This window comes from Seriola dumerili, unplaced genomic scaffold (genome assembly GCF_002260705.1).
Source record: "Seriola dumerili isolate Sdu_G_001 unplaced genomic scaffold, Sdu_1.0 BDQW01000468.1, whole genome shotgun sequence".
Lineage (NCBI taxonomy): Eukaryota > Metazoa > Chordata > Actinopteri > Carangiformes > Carangidae > Seriola > Seriola dumerili.
Window position 1 is genome coordinate 1,693,309 of NW_019174723.1, and position 15,267 is coordinate 1,708,575.

The following is a 15,267-nucleotide window of genomic DNA, read 5'->3' on the forward strand; positions in this document are numbered from 1 at the left end:
ATGGTATGTGGGCCAGTTATTAATAACGGCACGTAGGAGAGGTGGGTATTTGGACCAACTTCCTTCTTCATCCTGTCAATTGCATTTATTAGGTAGAAGTCAGGCCTCACCAGAATAACCTTGCCACAATGGTAAGAACTGAAGAATCACAAATTCAAATTTAAGCTCTACAACAGCAGTGCAGAAAGGTAATTGTATTTCAAGATGTACTAGTTTTGTCTCTGGGTACTGCATTCAAAATCTTGTTTACAATATTCAACCAACCGATACTATGTGTCTCAACAAAAGACAAGTAACTCAAGGTTTACAGAGTGAGAATGTGCTCAATAACAGAGCAAATATTTTTTTAGGTTATTTTACAGATATGACAGGAATTCTCATAAAAGCCATAGAGGTATGAGTGGAAGGGACACTGACCTCACTCTTCAGTGGTTGTGTATTCAGCTCTGAGAAAAACTTGACGCAATTGCAATTATTTCCTGTACAGTGAGACCCTAAGCAATGGTAATCAAGCTGTGGAGATTAACAGACATTCAACCCCAGAAAACGTTTTAATTAGTTAGCTTTAATAGGTTAGTTTTAATCTAACACTCTGGCAACCTGTATGGGAAAGCCTTTGTGTCATTATTTTTGCCCTCAGTGCTGTTCACCTGCGGCGCTGACAAGTGCGACCAGGTGGAAAGGAAAAATAAAAAACAAACGAACAAAGATCCATCCTGAACTGTCATGTCATATGAGACAAGAGCTAACATGTTATTGTTCTAGTATGCATTTTCAGCAGACAATTTGACTTGTCATAGTAGGAAAAGCACAGGTGTTACTAATAACGACAATACTGTTGACCCTGTGAGCAGGCATGCACAACACCACAACCCTTTAACCAAAGCAGCTAAACTGACCTCAGCTATCATTAATTACATTATTTACTGCTGTATATTTCCCACGAGGGATAAAAAATAATTTAGCAGAAGCAGGGATATATAGACCAAAGAATAAACTCCTGGTGCCTATCATATAATGTACATGCGAATTAAGCATAATAGGCATTTCTAAATGTATAAATTCAACAATATAATCATGCTATTTTCAACACTTTGTTGGTATAAATGTGAGTTGAACGGTGGGCTTAAGGGCACGCCTCTTTTTAGGGGCAGTCACCCAGCCCAAAGACTGACCCTGCCGTCCTGGCTTCGCGACAGAGCCTCTCTTCCATTACGTCAAATATTTTAAATTTATTAGATGTACCATTATCGCTAAAGTCGCACCGAGCAACAAAGCTAACAGAGCTGAAGAGTGGGAGGGAGAGAGAGAAGCTGTCTGTTAAAAAAAAACTAGTAGACCTGAACAGCATGTAAACAACGGAAACTCCAGCAACCGGAAATGAGACGACACGCTTAGTGAAGCACGTCAGCACGGCAATAAAACCCATGTTAAGGGTTTCTGTCCACTGAACGCCAGAGGGCTTTGAAACGTTTATAGGAAATGTAAAACTAAAAGCAAAAGTAGATGAGAATGTTATCTGTCCCTAAACAGTGATCATGAATTCGCAGAATATAGAGATAGAAAGCATGGGCAGATACTGACCATGTATAGTCTCAGTAACCACAAACTGTCTCTAACAAGGACAACACAAAAAAACATGGCAACCAACAGAAAATATACATGTGGTCACCGTTTCACGGGTGAAGTTGAGACCGAGATGCACTTCCTCCTAAAATGTAAATCATTCAATGAAATAAGGAACATTTATTATAACCAATTCAATTATGGTTCAATTATCCAAATTTTAATGGGGACATCTCAAAATTAAAAATACTGCAATTATACATATCAAACATTGGGAAAAGTTAAGCATTTGGCCGACCAATGGTGTAACATCATCACTAAACTCTGATCACCCATGGGCATTAATGGATGTAGTGGCTGGTCAAACCGAACAAAGGCCTGCATTACGTTATGCAATATTCTAAACAATAAAGAAAATTAGACTAAACAAGTGTTAATAAAAACCTTTATTTTTCGTTTTTTGTTAGGTTTTCCAGTATTTGCGCTTCAAGCTTTTCTTGCCCATTTGACCCATCCAGCCCCATCCCCCTAAGTGTTTCTCTGATGAATCCATCTGCAATGAATTCTCCCAGTTATCATGTACAACCTTTATGCTCCTCTACGATCAAAATAACCTCATCTGTTGAACAACCCACCACATGGAAGAACAGTACGATAAAACACAAAACACACCTGATAAAGCCAGAAGTAAGATGGTAGCAGAGCAGAGAGATTCATACATCTGAGTGAGCTACTGACTAACACAGCAAGAGTAGTTTGGAAAAAAAAATGCAAGAACTTAAAACTACACAAAAATGGAGTGTTGACAAACCCAGAGCTTAAGAGCAAGCTTGAAATATTCAAGTGAAACACCTGAAAAACAGCACCGGCTAAGCCCACAGAGCTAGGCAAGAAATCATGTATATACAAGATAGCTGCAGTTTCTTTTTGTTCGTTGTTAACATTTCACAGTGACCAGCGAGACTGAACATTACAGTGAGACTGGGCACTACTACATTGTGGGTAAACTATGGTAATCATTGTGGTTATTACAAGCAAGTGATCGAGCTCATACATTCAAGCTTTACATATATATACCTATGTACACAAAGTATAAATAAAACCACAAAATGAGAACCCAAAGATTATAGTTTTATACATATTCAACACCAAAAAAAAAACCCTCTGTAAAAGGAACACAATCAACCTGGGGGGTGTCTACTGCTACAAATTAGGAAATCCAATCAAGCAAGTGCTCATTTTGGAGTAGTTGATGTTTAAAGCGCTCTCCTGTGGGGATGGATAAAGTAACAAACATACACTCATATAAGACAGGACTTTAACAAAGTCCCCCTCTCCCACCTTTCATTCAAGCTTGCTCTTAAGGATTTACTACAGGCTGCCAATTACAACACCCTTTGCTCAAATCTTTATTATTACAGTTACTGTACATTATACTTGATTCTTGACCATTCATAAGACCATTTGAGCAGAGGCCCATTACAAATAGGAAAGCATGTTAATGAAAATAGACAAGACAGTTATTTTGATCATAGAGGTAATACAGGTCATCATTAAAAAAAAAAAAACAACTACAACTTGGAGAAAAAGGGGACACCAAAGATTTAAAGGGGCAGTATCTTTTAACTGAGTTTCATGCTTTTGAATGTTTATCTTGAACAGCTTTGTTAATTTTTATAGTGAGGACCTTCTTTTTCTAAACTGGAGTGTTCATAAATGGGAGTGAAATGCGTTGATAGACTGGGTGGGATGACATCTGGGAACATTGCATAGAAAAAAAACTAAATAGAGCCTTAATTAGGAAAAAAGTTATTTTGCTTGGGGATGTCCTCTAAAACAAATCACTGCATTAGCCAAAAGCAGCAAAGGTTGAGTCAGGTATTTAACTTTAGATCTTTGAATAAATACAAAACGAAGTGTAATTCACTCCCACAATTCCCTTTGAATGCCACTGCCTATTCATAGTTCAGACCCAGTGCTCAATGACAAACACGCAGGCACTGCACAGGGGAAAATCTTAGCGATGCTAGCAGACTTATAATAGTACATAGTTTGAGCCTACTATGGGTTACATTTATGTGTGTCTTAAGTTTTCACCTCACATGCTCCAAATATGGAGACGTGCTGGGAAAACTTGTCAGTGGTTACCTAAACACACTAAAACACTAATGTGTGACAATTTAAAAGGCCCTTCTTTTGTGAAATGACATTAAAAGCGTACTGTCTCTTTGAATCCCATTGAATCCCTGGGGTTGGAAATGACAGGGGGTCAACTTGTGTCTGCCTTTTGATATTTCCATCTCCTCCCACCCTTCACACTAACCCCTAGCTCCTTTCAGGTGGTTCTTCAGCCTGACTTAGCTCCCACCAGTGTCATCAGTCCATCTGTGCTCATGGACTTGGGGCGCTCCAATGGGAAGCCCAAAGCTCTACTCCACACCAGCTGAGCCAGCACACCGAGGGCTCGGGACACACCGAAGAGCACAGTGTAGTAATTCATCTCAGTCATTCCATAATACTGCAGACAGGGAAAAAAGAGATGGGCACGTCAGCATCTGTTGACCATAGCATGACAAATGCATGATTAAAAGCCATCACATGCGTCTTACCTGAAGCAGCACGCCACTGTGAGCGTCCACATTGGGCCAGGGGTTCTTGGCCTTACCCTGCTCCAGGAGCACATTGGGCACAATCTTGTAAAGCTGGGCAACCAACTTGAACATGGGGTCATTGGGAAGATGCTTCAGGGCAAATTCACGCTGGCAGGTGTAACGTGGGTCAGTCTTCCTCAGGACAGCGTGGCCATAGCCTGGCACCACCTACAGCCAAGAGAGAGGGAAAATTCTCCTGAACTTTTGAACCATTAAAACCCAGTCACCCTTAATTTCTTTTTAAATGCTTTCTGAATTGAGGAATAATTCCATGTTTATGTCATGAGAGTTAACGTAATTATGAGTTTCTGACTTGTAAATAACATTCATGTCAACATCCAAGTCATAATTACTCCTGGGAAATCTCCAATATAATCTGATTTGGCACTAAACAATATGAAAGTGCCTGAAATCCAAACAAATTAGGATGTGTCACATTAGCTAAATACTATCATTCAATCTAACAAACCCAAGATTAATGGATGTGGTGTTATAATGTCAATGCACTGCAGTCCTCACATGACAGATTTTATAATCATACAACTGTCTCGATGGCTTGATTGCAGCATTAGGCCATCCTAAAAGAAAATAATGGCATGGCATATGGCCCCTGACATCCAGGTTTACACACCATAAACACAGTATGGTTTTTCATGAAAACGCAAAAATGAATTCCAGTAAGTACAACGGATTGAAGAAGTGATGCGCCTTTACCCTTCCAGACTTGAGTGTGTTCCAGATGTAATCCCTCATCCTCTCATCAGACACCTCTCCTCCCAATTCCTTCTGCAGTGCAGTCAGCCACACCAGCACCTCCTGTGAGATGCAGAAGACACATTGCACATTGAAGAGTTATTACCTAGATTTGGAAAAGCTTTATAGTCATTATACACAATTGTCATTCATTCTAAATAGCACAAAGTACATGATTATGGTACTTTACCTGGATATTATCTGAGCTTGCGTGGCTTTTCAGTAATAATACTGCAGCAGCAGAAACAAGCAAATCCCATTTCACACAGTCAATTTCCTCTGTATATGTTCTGGGATTTTTTTTAAATTTTTTTTAAATTTTAAAAAAGCCCCTTGTCAGTTTACTATAAAACTTTGTCAATATGTCAAAATCATCAGTATGTGAGCAAATTAACAATTAAAACTGTCATCTTGAACACTTATTAACAGGAGTGTCTTGGGTGCTGTTGCACATCTGAATAATACAATTGCAACTAACTAGCCAATAATAAATGATGGCAAAATTTACTAAAGGTGGTATAGGGAACTTTGACAGCTAATGGGTTTACTGTAGCTGGTGTGAGCTTCCCCAAGCAATGGCAATTAAGCTCTGGAGATTAACAGTCATCTAACTCCAGAATAAATGTTATAATCCAACACTGAGACAGCCTGTATCAGACAGCCTTAGTGTCATTATTCTTGCCCTCAGTGCTGTTCATTTGTCAGGGGAAAAAAAAAAATTCCATTCTGAACTGTCGTCATATATGACAAGAGTTAACATGCTATTCTTTCATCAGGTCTTTTTTTTTTTCACAGCAGAAATTTGAACTTGTTATAATGAGAAAACCACAGGTGTTACTGATAACATTAACGATGGCTCAGATCTATTCAAGTCTCCCAGTAAGCCATGATAGTGTGACTCTGACTTAGCATACACAATAGCAGGTCCCTGAAACTGTAGCTGCTAAGTGGAATTCAGCCATAATAATAGCATTTGTGTTTTTCCTACAGTGACATGTCTAAATGTCTCCCAAGGAATGCCAAAAACCACTGCTTTACAGCAACTTCTGAAGCCAGAAAAACTGGCTTTTCTACATGTGAAAACACAGTGAAAATGGTGATTTGCTTGGTACAAACCTGATTGGCCAGGCCATGCAGAGGACCAGCCAGACCATTCATGGCGGCACTGAAGGACAGGTAGGGGTCAGACAGGGCACTACCCACCAAGTGGCTGGTGTGGGCACTGACATTGCCTCCTTCATGATCACTGTAACATTAAAAAATAAATAAATAAATAAATAAATAAAAATCATGTTGACTCAGGGATTATGGCATCCATTGCATTGCAAAACTCAGTTTTTATTGGACACTGTCATCAAGCCACTAACTGAAATATGAAGAGTGACTGATCTACTCTTTGTGCACTTCTCCATGTGCAGTCTAAATGTTAAATACATGTATATGTGGGGACTGCATGGCTAAACTAGTGACCAATGCTATTGGGTCATTATTCCAGAGAAAATATAATAATATTTCCAAACACTTTTCTTCTTTTTCCTTGTGAAATCCTGGATATCATATGCCATTGTAAATCTTGTGTTTTAACATCTTACAACTATGTGTTCTCACTTCAACATATCATCCCTGGGATTCTTTTTGGCATGAAAATCCATGAATAAAATCATAATTTTAGTCCTTGCACAAAGAAAACTGATTCATCTATTTGCAGAACATGTAGTTTTTCAAGCACTTGCATCAAAGCTCAATGTATAATTTATATTAAAAATGCATGACTCTGATCAAAGTGTGAACAGAAACAGAGATGGAGCAGAAATCCTCATAAAATGCTAAGATTTAAAAAATAAAGCTAGTTGATAATCTATTAGAGGCTTTTCAAGTAGCACCTGTGAATGGTGAGGTAGAGCCTCATTAGCTCAGTGAACTGGGGATCACTGTAGCCCAGCATGTTGGTGAAGTTGTGGGACCAGTCCAGGTTGGAGTCGATGGCTCCGATGCTGCTGCCTTCGCGATACAGGTTGCGATAGATCTTGGCAGCAATGCAGGGCAGCTTGGCAATCAAGTCCATGGAGTCTTCATAGACAAACTAAGAGAGGCAATGTAAGAGGATTAGGAAAGAGTACAGGAAACCAGACCAGAAGTCTACAGCCATTCTAGCAGTTCTGTGAGACTGTAATGCTCTTTATACAACAACAAAAAAAAGTTGGATTGATGCAAAATTTATTTTTTATCTGAGGACAATGCCTGTACCAAATTCAATTGCAATCCATCTCATAGTGAAGATATTTCACTCTGAATCAACAGACCAGTATTTCTATCCATGGTGCCAAGCTACAAGTATGATTTAAGATCAGATGAAATACATGTAAACTCACCTCCCAGTACTTGGTCTTGTGGACACCCTCAGAGTAAGCCCGTGCAAAGCTGCTCTCACTGTTCAGAGCTGTGATGGCAGCACTGAACTGAGACATGGGGTGCAGGTTTGTGGGGAAATTATCCAACATGGTGACAACGTGAGAGGGAAGTGCTGCCCTCTTCGCCCACTCTTTGGACACCCAGTTCACCTGGAGGAAGAGAAGCTCATATCATAAGCAAGTGACCTGCATCAACTTTACAAGGCATTTACAAGTGCTACAGACACATGTACAGTTAGTGTAGTAACTTTGCTTTCCTGCCAAATATTATATACAATCATGGCAAAGAAAGGGTCTTAGCTGGTCTTTGTACAATTGTAACAAATGTTTTGTTAAGGTTAAGAAAAGTTATCCTCTTTAGTTGACTTCCGAGTCAATAGCAGATGCATTAAAATGCTTAATATCAGATTTTAAAAAAGGGTAAAGATGTGAAAGCTATTCTTTCAGTGAAAAGTTGTCAGCTAGAAAGGTGAAGGCTTATCACTCAGGTTGTCCTTACATCACTCTTCCAGGAGATACTTGGCAGCAATAAAATGCCTAATCAAAAAGGTAGAGACTGCATCTTGTTTCACAGTCATAAAACAATCTAGTTTAAAAAGAAACAAGTTTTCTGGAGTCATATATAGCCAGTTGCAGTGCTTATGCTGTAAAACATCTTGTGATGCACTTTCCCATGTTTATATCAATCTGACAAATCATGTGGTGTCTCACATATTACTTAGACCAAAAACTAATCTATGACAAAAGTCAACTTCATCTGTTATTCTGCAGGAATATCATCCATTTTGATAATGCTGACAGTGTGGGGAAATTCTGTAAAAGTCTGATGGTGTCTGAGATAGCAGCACTGACAGATGGATAGAAAAGATGAACAGCTGTACAGTCATCCCTTATTATAACTTTAAAGTACAACAAATAGCTCTAGTGCTCCTCCCCCACTCACCTGCTCCTCAGTGGGCACCTGCCCTGTGACCAGCAGCCAGAAGAGGCCCTCGGGCAGCGGCTCCTCACCTCCTGGAGCTTTAGGCAGCAACTTCTGACACTCTGGAATGCTGTAGCCCCGAAAACGGATACCCTGTTTATCAATGGGGAGAGAGAGGAAAAGACTAAATATTGGTTGTGATTAAAAAAGACAGCCAAATTCTCCTGAAAGGCACCATCAAGTGAGTGTTGGTAAACTGCCAACATGAGTTTTAGTTCTACCAATGAATTTGGATGATTAAGTATCACAGTCCCTGTGGGGGCCTGCTAACAAGATATATGAAAACAAATCCATTATGCTACTGAAAGCTCTCAGTTTCAGTAAGAAAGCAATCAAGGTAAGTGCCTATGAGACGGGAGGGTCTCCAAAGGACCAGGAGAGCTCAAATTATAGCCACTGTTTGAATGTCTGATACAGAATGAGGCTTATACAGACATCTGCCATTTAAGTAATCCAGTAACAATAATCAGCCAATAGGGTTTGGCATTCCACAGATCTTAGACAACAATCTGATATGCATCCATTCCATTTTTTTAAGAATTGTATGTATTAAGAAAAGTGGCACATTTTATGGTTGAAAAATCAACTTCTCAGAGCTCACTGGTAGACCCTCTATGTAATGGTGACATTGTTTCTGAATGACCTCAAACCCATTTTGCCATTTTTGTCCTGCAATATCTTGTTACTGATCTGTCGATACACACACACCCTTATCAACATATCTGCAATAAACTAACATTAGGTGATGTCTCTGCCAGGCAGATATTGTGGCCTAGCTCTAATACTGACCTCCTCAGGATCCAAAACAGAGGTCTCATACACCAGACCCTTCATCCCTCTCATACCTCCATAGACCTGTGGATGAAAAGACACAAACCACACGATGACATTACAGACTGAAAACTGCTTTGTTAACACCAACTACAGTTATTCAGCACTGGATCTTCAAAGTGAAAATCTACTGATTGTTAATATAATATTTTTGAGGCTCAATAGTTGTTATCAACTATTTTACAAGGCCTGGAAGAATTAACCAAAAATCACATTAAACTTTATGTCTGTAATACCATGCATTGAAATAAGAGAATGCACTTGAATACTGATAAATACATTTACATGACAAGGACAGGCAACAGCTGAATGCTTACTTGTTGTTTGACAGTGAAACAGACCCAGTGACCCAACAAATGTTTCTAAAATCCCCATGGCTACCAGTCAGAGGTCATAGGTAAAGTGAGAGATAAACAGAAGTTGTTGCATTGGTGTGTATGTGTGTGTATATGCAGTTGTGTGAGTCTGAAACTGGCAGTGTGCAGCAGAGGTTTGAGTGACTCAGCTAAAATGTCTCTTTTGGCAGGAAGCAGTTCATATTGTGACCTCTGAGGGAGATGACCAAACAGTGATACCTGACACAGTAAATACTGCTGGGCAGGCCTAGACGGATTAGGTGAGGCCATCATGCCACGTCTAATCTGCATAATGGCTGATGGCCCACATGCTCATTTCTAAATTAATATAGTGGATAACAAGAATCTGACTTGGTTTCTAACTGGTCTGTAGTTCTCATTTTACTCTGGTCTTTTAACACATCTCAAGAGTTACTCACCATGTCAACATTAATCTGTCCTATGTTGGTTTTGCCATATTGTTGTTTGAAGTTCTTGATCCTGGTCTGTTCTTTAGGGATGAGGTCAGCCAGAACATCCTTCAGATTCTGTCAAAACAACATTTAATCAGTGATGCCCTGGATCAAACATTTGATATATTTAATATAAAAAACATTCCTCTTATGTGAACTGGGTTTAATTAGATAAGACTTTATGTGAACATTTCAGAGAGAAACAGTTGCTGCGTAGCTTGACAACACAATTTTTTTAGTACTCAAGAGAACACAGTGCTTTTTCTACTTATCCACTTACACTACAAAATAAAAATCTGAAAAAATTGAAGCAAGCAGACAACCTTGGAGTTTAACTAAGCGTACTTACTGTTGTTGATGCGCTGGCATTTCTGGCAGCCACAAGGAAGTAGGTGGCATTCTGTGGAACAGAAAAAGGAATAATAAAATTTTGAGTATTAGTATGATGTGACATGACATGATGAACTCTAATAAAAAATGTATGGTCACAGCGGCATTTCTAGACTATAAACGATACTGAGACAATTTTGCAGCAGCTCAAACTATTTTGCACAATAACATAATACTGTTGTGACTTCCTATTAGTCTAAGTGAAATGACCTTCCACCCTTGTTAACATGGCAGACTTCAGCACTGTTTGTTCATTGGTTCTCTAGTTCAAAGCAGCTATGAATTTAATAAACTCATGTAGACTTTAAAAACAATCATCCTTAAGTAGTTTCTGAGTAGTGAGAAATTTACAGGTTCTTTCTGACTATTTTACATTGAGCTGAGACTGACCATTTATCCTGCAATACATAACTGCTGTTAATTCAAGCAATTAACTAAGGATGTTAATTGTTAAGCCTTCCTTCCATTTATTGCCAAGCACTTTATTCCTCCCCTCTGCATAGCCTCAATTCTTCTGGGCATCATCTCAAAAAAGGTTTTCAATTTGTCCATTTTATCCCTGTTGTACTGAGTTGCCTGGTGGTTACTTACAACCATAATTTAAATTTAAAATAAGCTGAGGGGAGGTGGATGGGTAGATCAGTACAAACAGCTGCAACAAGTAACTACTAGCATCAGCAGAGGCATAGTGATTATCCAAATAAAAAATTTCATTCACAAACTGAAGGCTTGTAACAGACTGCAAATGAAGTGAACATGTTGTTAGTCATAAAATTATTTTTCCACTTCTACCAGATAGTACAGGGTGTGTCAATAGAAAAATAAACATGCCACGCAATCATAGTACCAGTTTACGTCAATATGTATGATTCATTAATGTGCTCATGTGGCTTCCAGTTTTCCATAATTCTGATGCAAGTCCCAATTCTTTTAACTACAATATAAACATTTACTATTGTAAGACACAGCTACGAATACACTTCTTCTTTGGATCTAACTGTTGGTAAAACACAGTCTTCCATAAAAGGCTTCCTAGCTTCCAATCCAGAGTGAGTCAGCCCATCCAGTCACAGCTTATTTGTGTCATGCAAGGTGATGAAATATGTGATATTCAGAAAGGTTGTCTGCTGCTTAACTCCTTCATGTCAAGATGTTAAAGGAAAGGACCAATAGTTTCTAATGTGAATGTATATGCTGATTGAAGAGGCTTCAAATGGAATTAAACACCTTGTATTAACATACTGTGAAGTTAATCGCAAAAAAATAAAACCAAGGTAAATTAAGTGCATTTTTCATGGTAATTTTTGCATGACTGAAACAAGTCCCAAACAATCTGAAAATTAGGAGCAATGATTAGTCAATTAGCTTGTTAAATGAATTAATCAGCATCTATTTTGAAAATTCTTAATCTAAAATCTTAATCTTGTTGCTTGATTTGCTGCTTTTCCTGGTCTTACATTATACTAAACTGAATAATTGGTGGTTTTCAACTCTTGGTCAGAGAAGACATTTGATGAAGTCAACTTGAGCTCCAATGAATTGTGACACTCATTTTGCGCAACCTTTGCTGCTTAATCGAGAAAATACTCAACAGATTAATGGATACTGGAAATAATTATTTGTTGTAGAGTGACTGGAAATATACAGGTGATTTACAATTCTTCCTTTCTAGCTTGACATTCATGAAAAGGTTGGCAGGTATTTCACCAAGAGAACTATGTGATGTCGACAAAAAAATCCACCATTACACACTGAGAAACCAAACATTTCTACATAATTAATGATTTTTAAGCCTTATACTGCTTTTTAATCCTTATACTGTTGCCAGAACTGGGACAAGATGAGAGGATGTAAGAGAGATTAAAAGCCACTGGCCCTGGTTATGAAAGTGTTTGGAGAAGAATAATCTTGTTGGAAGCTCAGTGACAGTAGTGAGAAGTCAAGCCTGCTGCTGCTCACAACAGTAACAGGACTCCTCTGCCAGCTTATTAAAATCATCAATGGGTGAGGGAGGAGTCTCGGGGACAGGTGACAGCTGGCTCTGCTCCAAGTGGGATCCCCCACCCCATAACCGCAACTGGTGGGAGTGGATAAACGCCCAACAAGGCTCACCGAAACAAAAGGTAGGATCCTGCGTCACCACACACACACACTCTACACAGCTGAGAGATTACGTAACAGCTCAGGGTCTTAAATATAGAGCGCCAGTTTCACTCAGTCACTCCCAACTTCCATCGGCCTGGGAGAGAGGTTAGTTCAAATACACTGCACAGAAGGGTAAAGGAGTCAAACAGCAGGCTGTGTTTAAAAGAAACATGTGAAATTCTTGATGTACAAATGGCTTAACATTCTCTTAAGTCAACAAATCTAACAACATGACCTGGCTGGAGGAAGAAATACTGTTGAAGGCAAACTCACATATGTTTTGTGTCTGTTAATGACACGCAACTGCTATATGGAAAAACGTGAAAATCTTGTAATGAGCATTTATTGAATCCACATTTCCACACCCCACACTGCACTTCTATGAATCAAATTTTGATATTTAACCATTTCAACACAGTAAAATCTACAGATAATAAAATCAAATTTCTCCCCAAAAAACTGATATTATCTGAACACCATGAGACATCTACATTTATACTGTCCTTGCTCTCAACATGCGAATCACATGATTTTCAGTAATAGTTCAGGGACAAAACATTTTATGGTCAAAGAATGTTATGTAAGAACAAAAAAACAGCTTACTAATAAATCTCCTGAGCAAAGATTACAACTGATAAGAGAGAAAGGGTGAGTGTGACATAGGTTAGCTGCACATAATTACAAGACCGATAACAGGGGCACAAAACCCCTTGGTGTGTACAGAGTTCAAGGAAGGATACCACCCCAGTCACTGATTACTTGCAATAGGAAAGGAACAAGAAAACAGAAGCTGATATGAGGGTCATTAAGTGTATGTAGTCTAGGCAGAGAGGTCAGTGGAGTAAGACAGTAGGTTACAGTCAGTGGAAGGTTACTTTATCACTGGTGAGCAGCCAAGCATACTAATCAGTTAACTATTAAAGCAATTACCATTCTATAATCACAAGCCTAAAATGGAAAGATCTGCCAAAAGACATTAGGTATTTTAAACTGATGTTAGATGCCTGATTCCCCACTAAAGCAATTGAATGTACGGTATTAAATCTCAAGTGTTGAATTGCCGTTTAAGATTAAGATAAAATATAAGATATTTTGGACGTCATTAAATGATGTGACATTAGATAACTTGATGAAATCTTAACGTGAAGGTCAACAGGGGTGGGGAGAAAACACAAAGTTGAAGCTGAATTTAAAAGCAATTACAGTGTCTGTAACGGGTCTAAAACATTTATATCTTACTATTTAGAAAGAAAGGGAAAAGTTAACACGGTCTAGTAACTGCTGGTTAAAGAAACATGGTCCAGGCTGTGACAATACCAGGCCAGCAAAAAGATCAGTAGTACGTTAGCTAACAAGACAGAAGTTCGCAAACAGTACAACTCAACAGCATCATTTTATATTATAGCAAGGAGAAAAGACGACTATTAAAACAATTTAAACTGTTTTATCAGTTATTAGCCGCGCACCTGGCCAACTGCATTTCACAATGTGGTTGACAGGGCTAAGCTGGCTAACGTTAACTAGCCTACCATTCCGTCGTTAGCCGTTAGCTTCCAAAGTAACGGCCACAGCTTTGACTGACAAAGACGGCATCGAGGTAATTTTTCGTCCTCTTACCTTTGAATTGAGGAGTTTAGGCGCTAGCCTGCTGACCGTCAGGAAGGACATTGTATCTGTGTAAAAGTGTTATTTCCACTTATTCTTCACAACTAGGGACGCCGCTGCCAGTGCACCGCGGAGTTGGTTGAAGGTGCCCCTCCAGAAAGCAGAAGGTTGAAGAGGGATTCAGGCCTGCAAGTAGCAGTATTGTTCATTGGACGATGCGCCGGATCGCTACAACGGCGTAGAGGGATCTGATTGGCTAGAGTACTACAGGGCTAATGCTGATTGGATAGAGGCAATTCTTCTGTATGTGACGACAGCTGGTGATCAGGGTCTGTTCAAGAACAAGTTTTATAAAGCCTGTGCATAGTTCCATTGAGTTAAATAAAAGTACCGCGATACTGAGCAAAGTTCACGAAGCACCTGCTCTAAATGACTCTCTTGTACTTATCTTTATATATAAAGTTTATGTGCAAGTACTCCCTTTGCTCAGGTGTAATTAAAGAGCATATTGTGATTCCAATTCAATGGACTCTGAGCCCAACCCCCTGATAATGACAAGTCTCAAAATGTGGTATCAAGATCAGTAACATAGTGACTTCATTATCTGAGCTTAATTACAGCCTCATGAAAAACAATATACTGTCTAGTCTTAGATAAAACTAGTGCTGTCTAATACAACAGTCCTGCAATAAATCCTCCCTTCATGAAGGTTATAATGTTCAGTTTTTGTTTAAACTGTTTCAGAGGAGTTGATTCAACTGTATGCTCATCTTGAAGGCTGCAGTTTGTGGTGCTGTTGAAAATTGCATCATTCATAGAGGTGTTTCTGTTATTTTAGCCTACATCATTGATGGGATGTACAAAATAAAGAAACACCTGTTTGTCTAATAACACAGTTCAACAGCACTACAAACTGCAGCCTCAAAAATGACAAAACCTTTTGAAACAGGTTCAACAAAAATTGTACTGTAACTTCCATGAGGGGAGGATTTATTGTCAGACTGCATTAGTTTTTGCTACGTGTTCCTAATAACTGAGCATATATATTATTTATATCTGTAGTGGCATGTTCTTGGCATTTGTTATTGGCATATGTTCACTTTTAATCAGTGTTGGCAGATTCTA

At 38.9% G+C, this 15,267-nt stretch overlaps 1 protein-coding gene across 1 annotated transcript; it reads right to left on the bottom strand.

Annotated features, from left to right (window-relative positions):
- Positions 1-1,764: 1,764 nt before the first annotated feature.
- On the bottom strand, positions 1,765-14,332 carry cs (citrate synthase). The gene is made up of 11 exons (XM_022763135.1): positions 14,155-14,332; positions 10,352-10,402; positions 9,970-10,077; positions 9,153-9,218; positions 8,325-8,456; positions 7,343-7,531; positions 6,854-7,053; positions 6,087-6,216; positions 4,932-5,033; positions 4,176-4,385; positions 1,765-4,084 (listed from the first exon to the last, which is right to left on the bottom strand). Exons 1-11 carry the CDS (start codon positions 14,203-14,205, stop codon positions 3,914-3,916), a joined length of 1,410 nt encoding a protein of 469 aa, XP_022618856.1. The 5' UTR covers positions 14,206-14,332; the 3' UTR covers positions 1,765-3,913.
- Positions 14,333-15,267: the final 935 nt, after the last annotated feature.

What these genes read in the sequence shown, in the direction of transcription:
- cs (XM_022763135.1), bottom strand. Translation starts at nt 14,205, where the DNA reads ATGTCCTTCCTGACGGTCAGCAGGCTAGCGCCTAAACTCCTCAATTCA. An exon ending in ACAAGACCAAGTACTGGGAG is followed by an intron (nt 7,054 to 7,342) that starts GTGAGTTTACAT and finishes TGCCTCTCTTAG; the next exon opens with TTTGTCTATGAAGACTCCAT. An exon ending in TGCATGGCCTGGCCAATCAG is followed by an intron (nt 5,034 to 6,086) that starts GTTTGTACCAAG and finishes TGCATCTCACAG; the next exon opens with GAGGTGCTGGTGTGGCTGAC.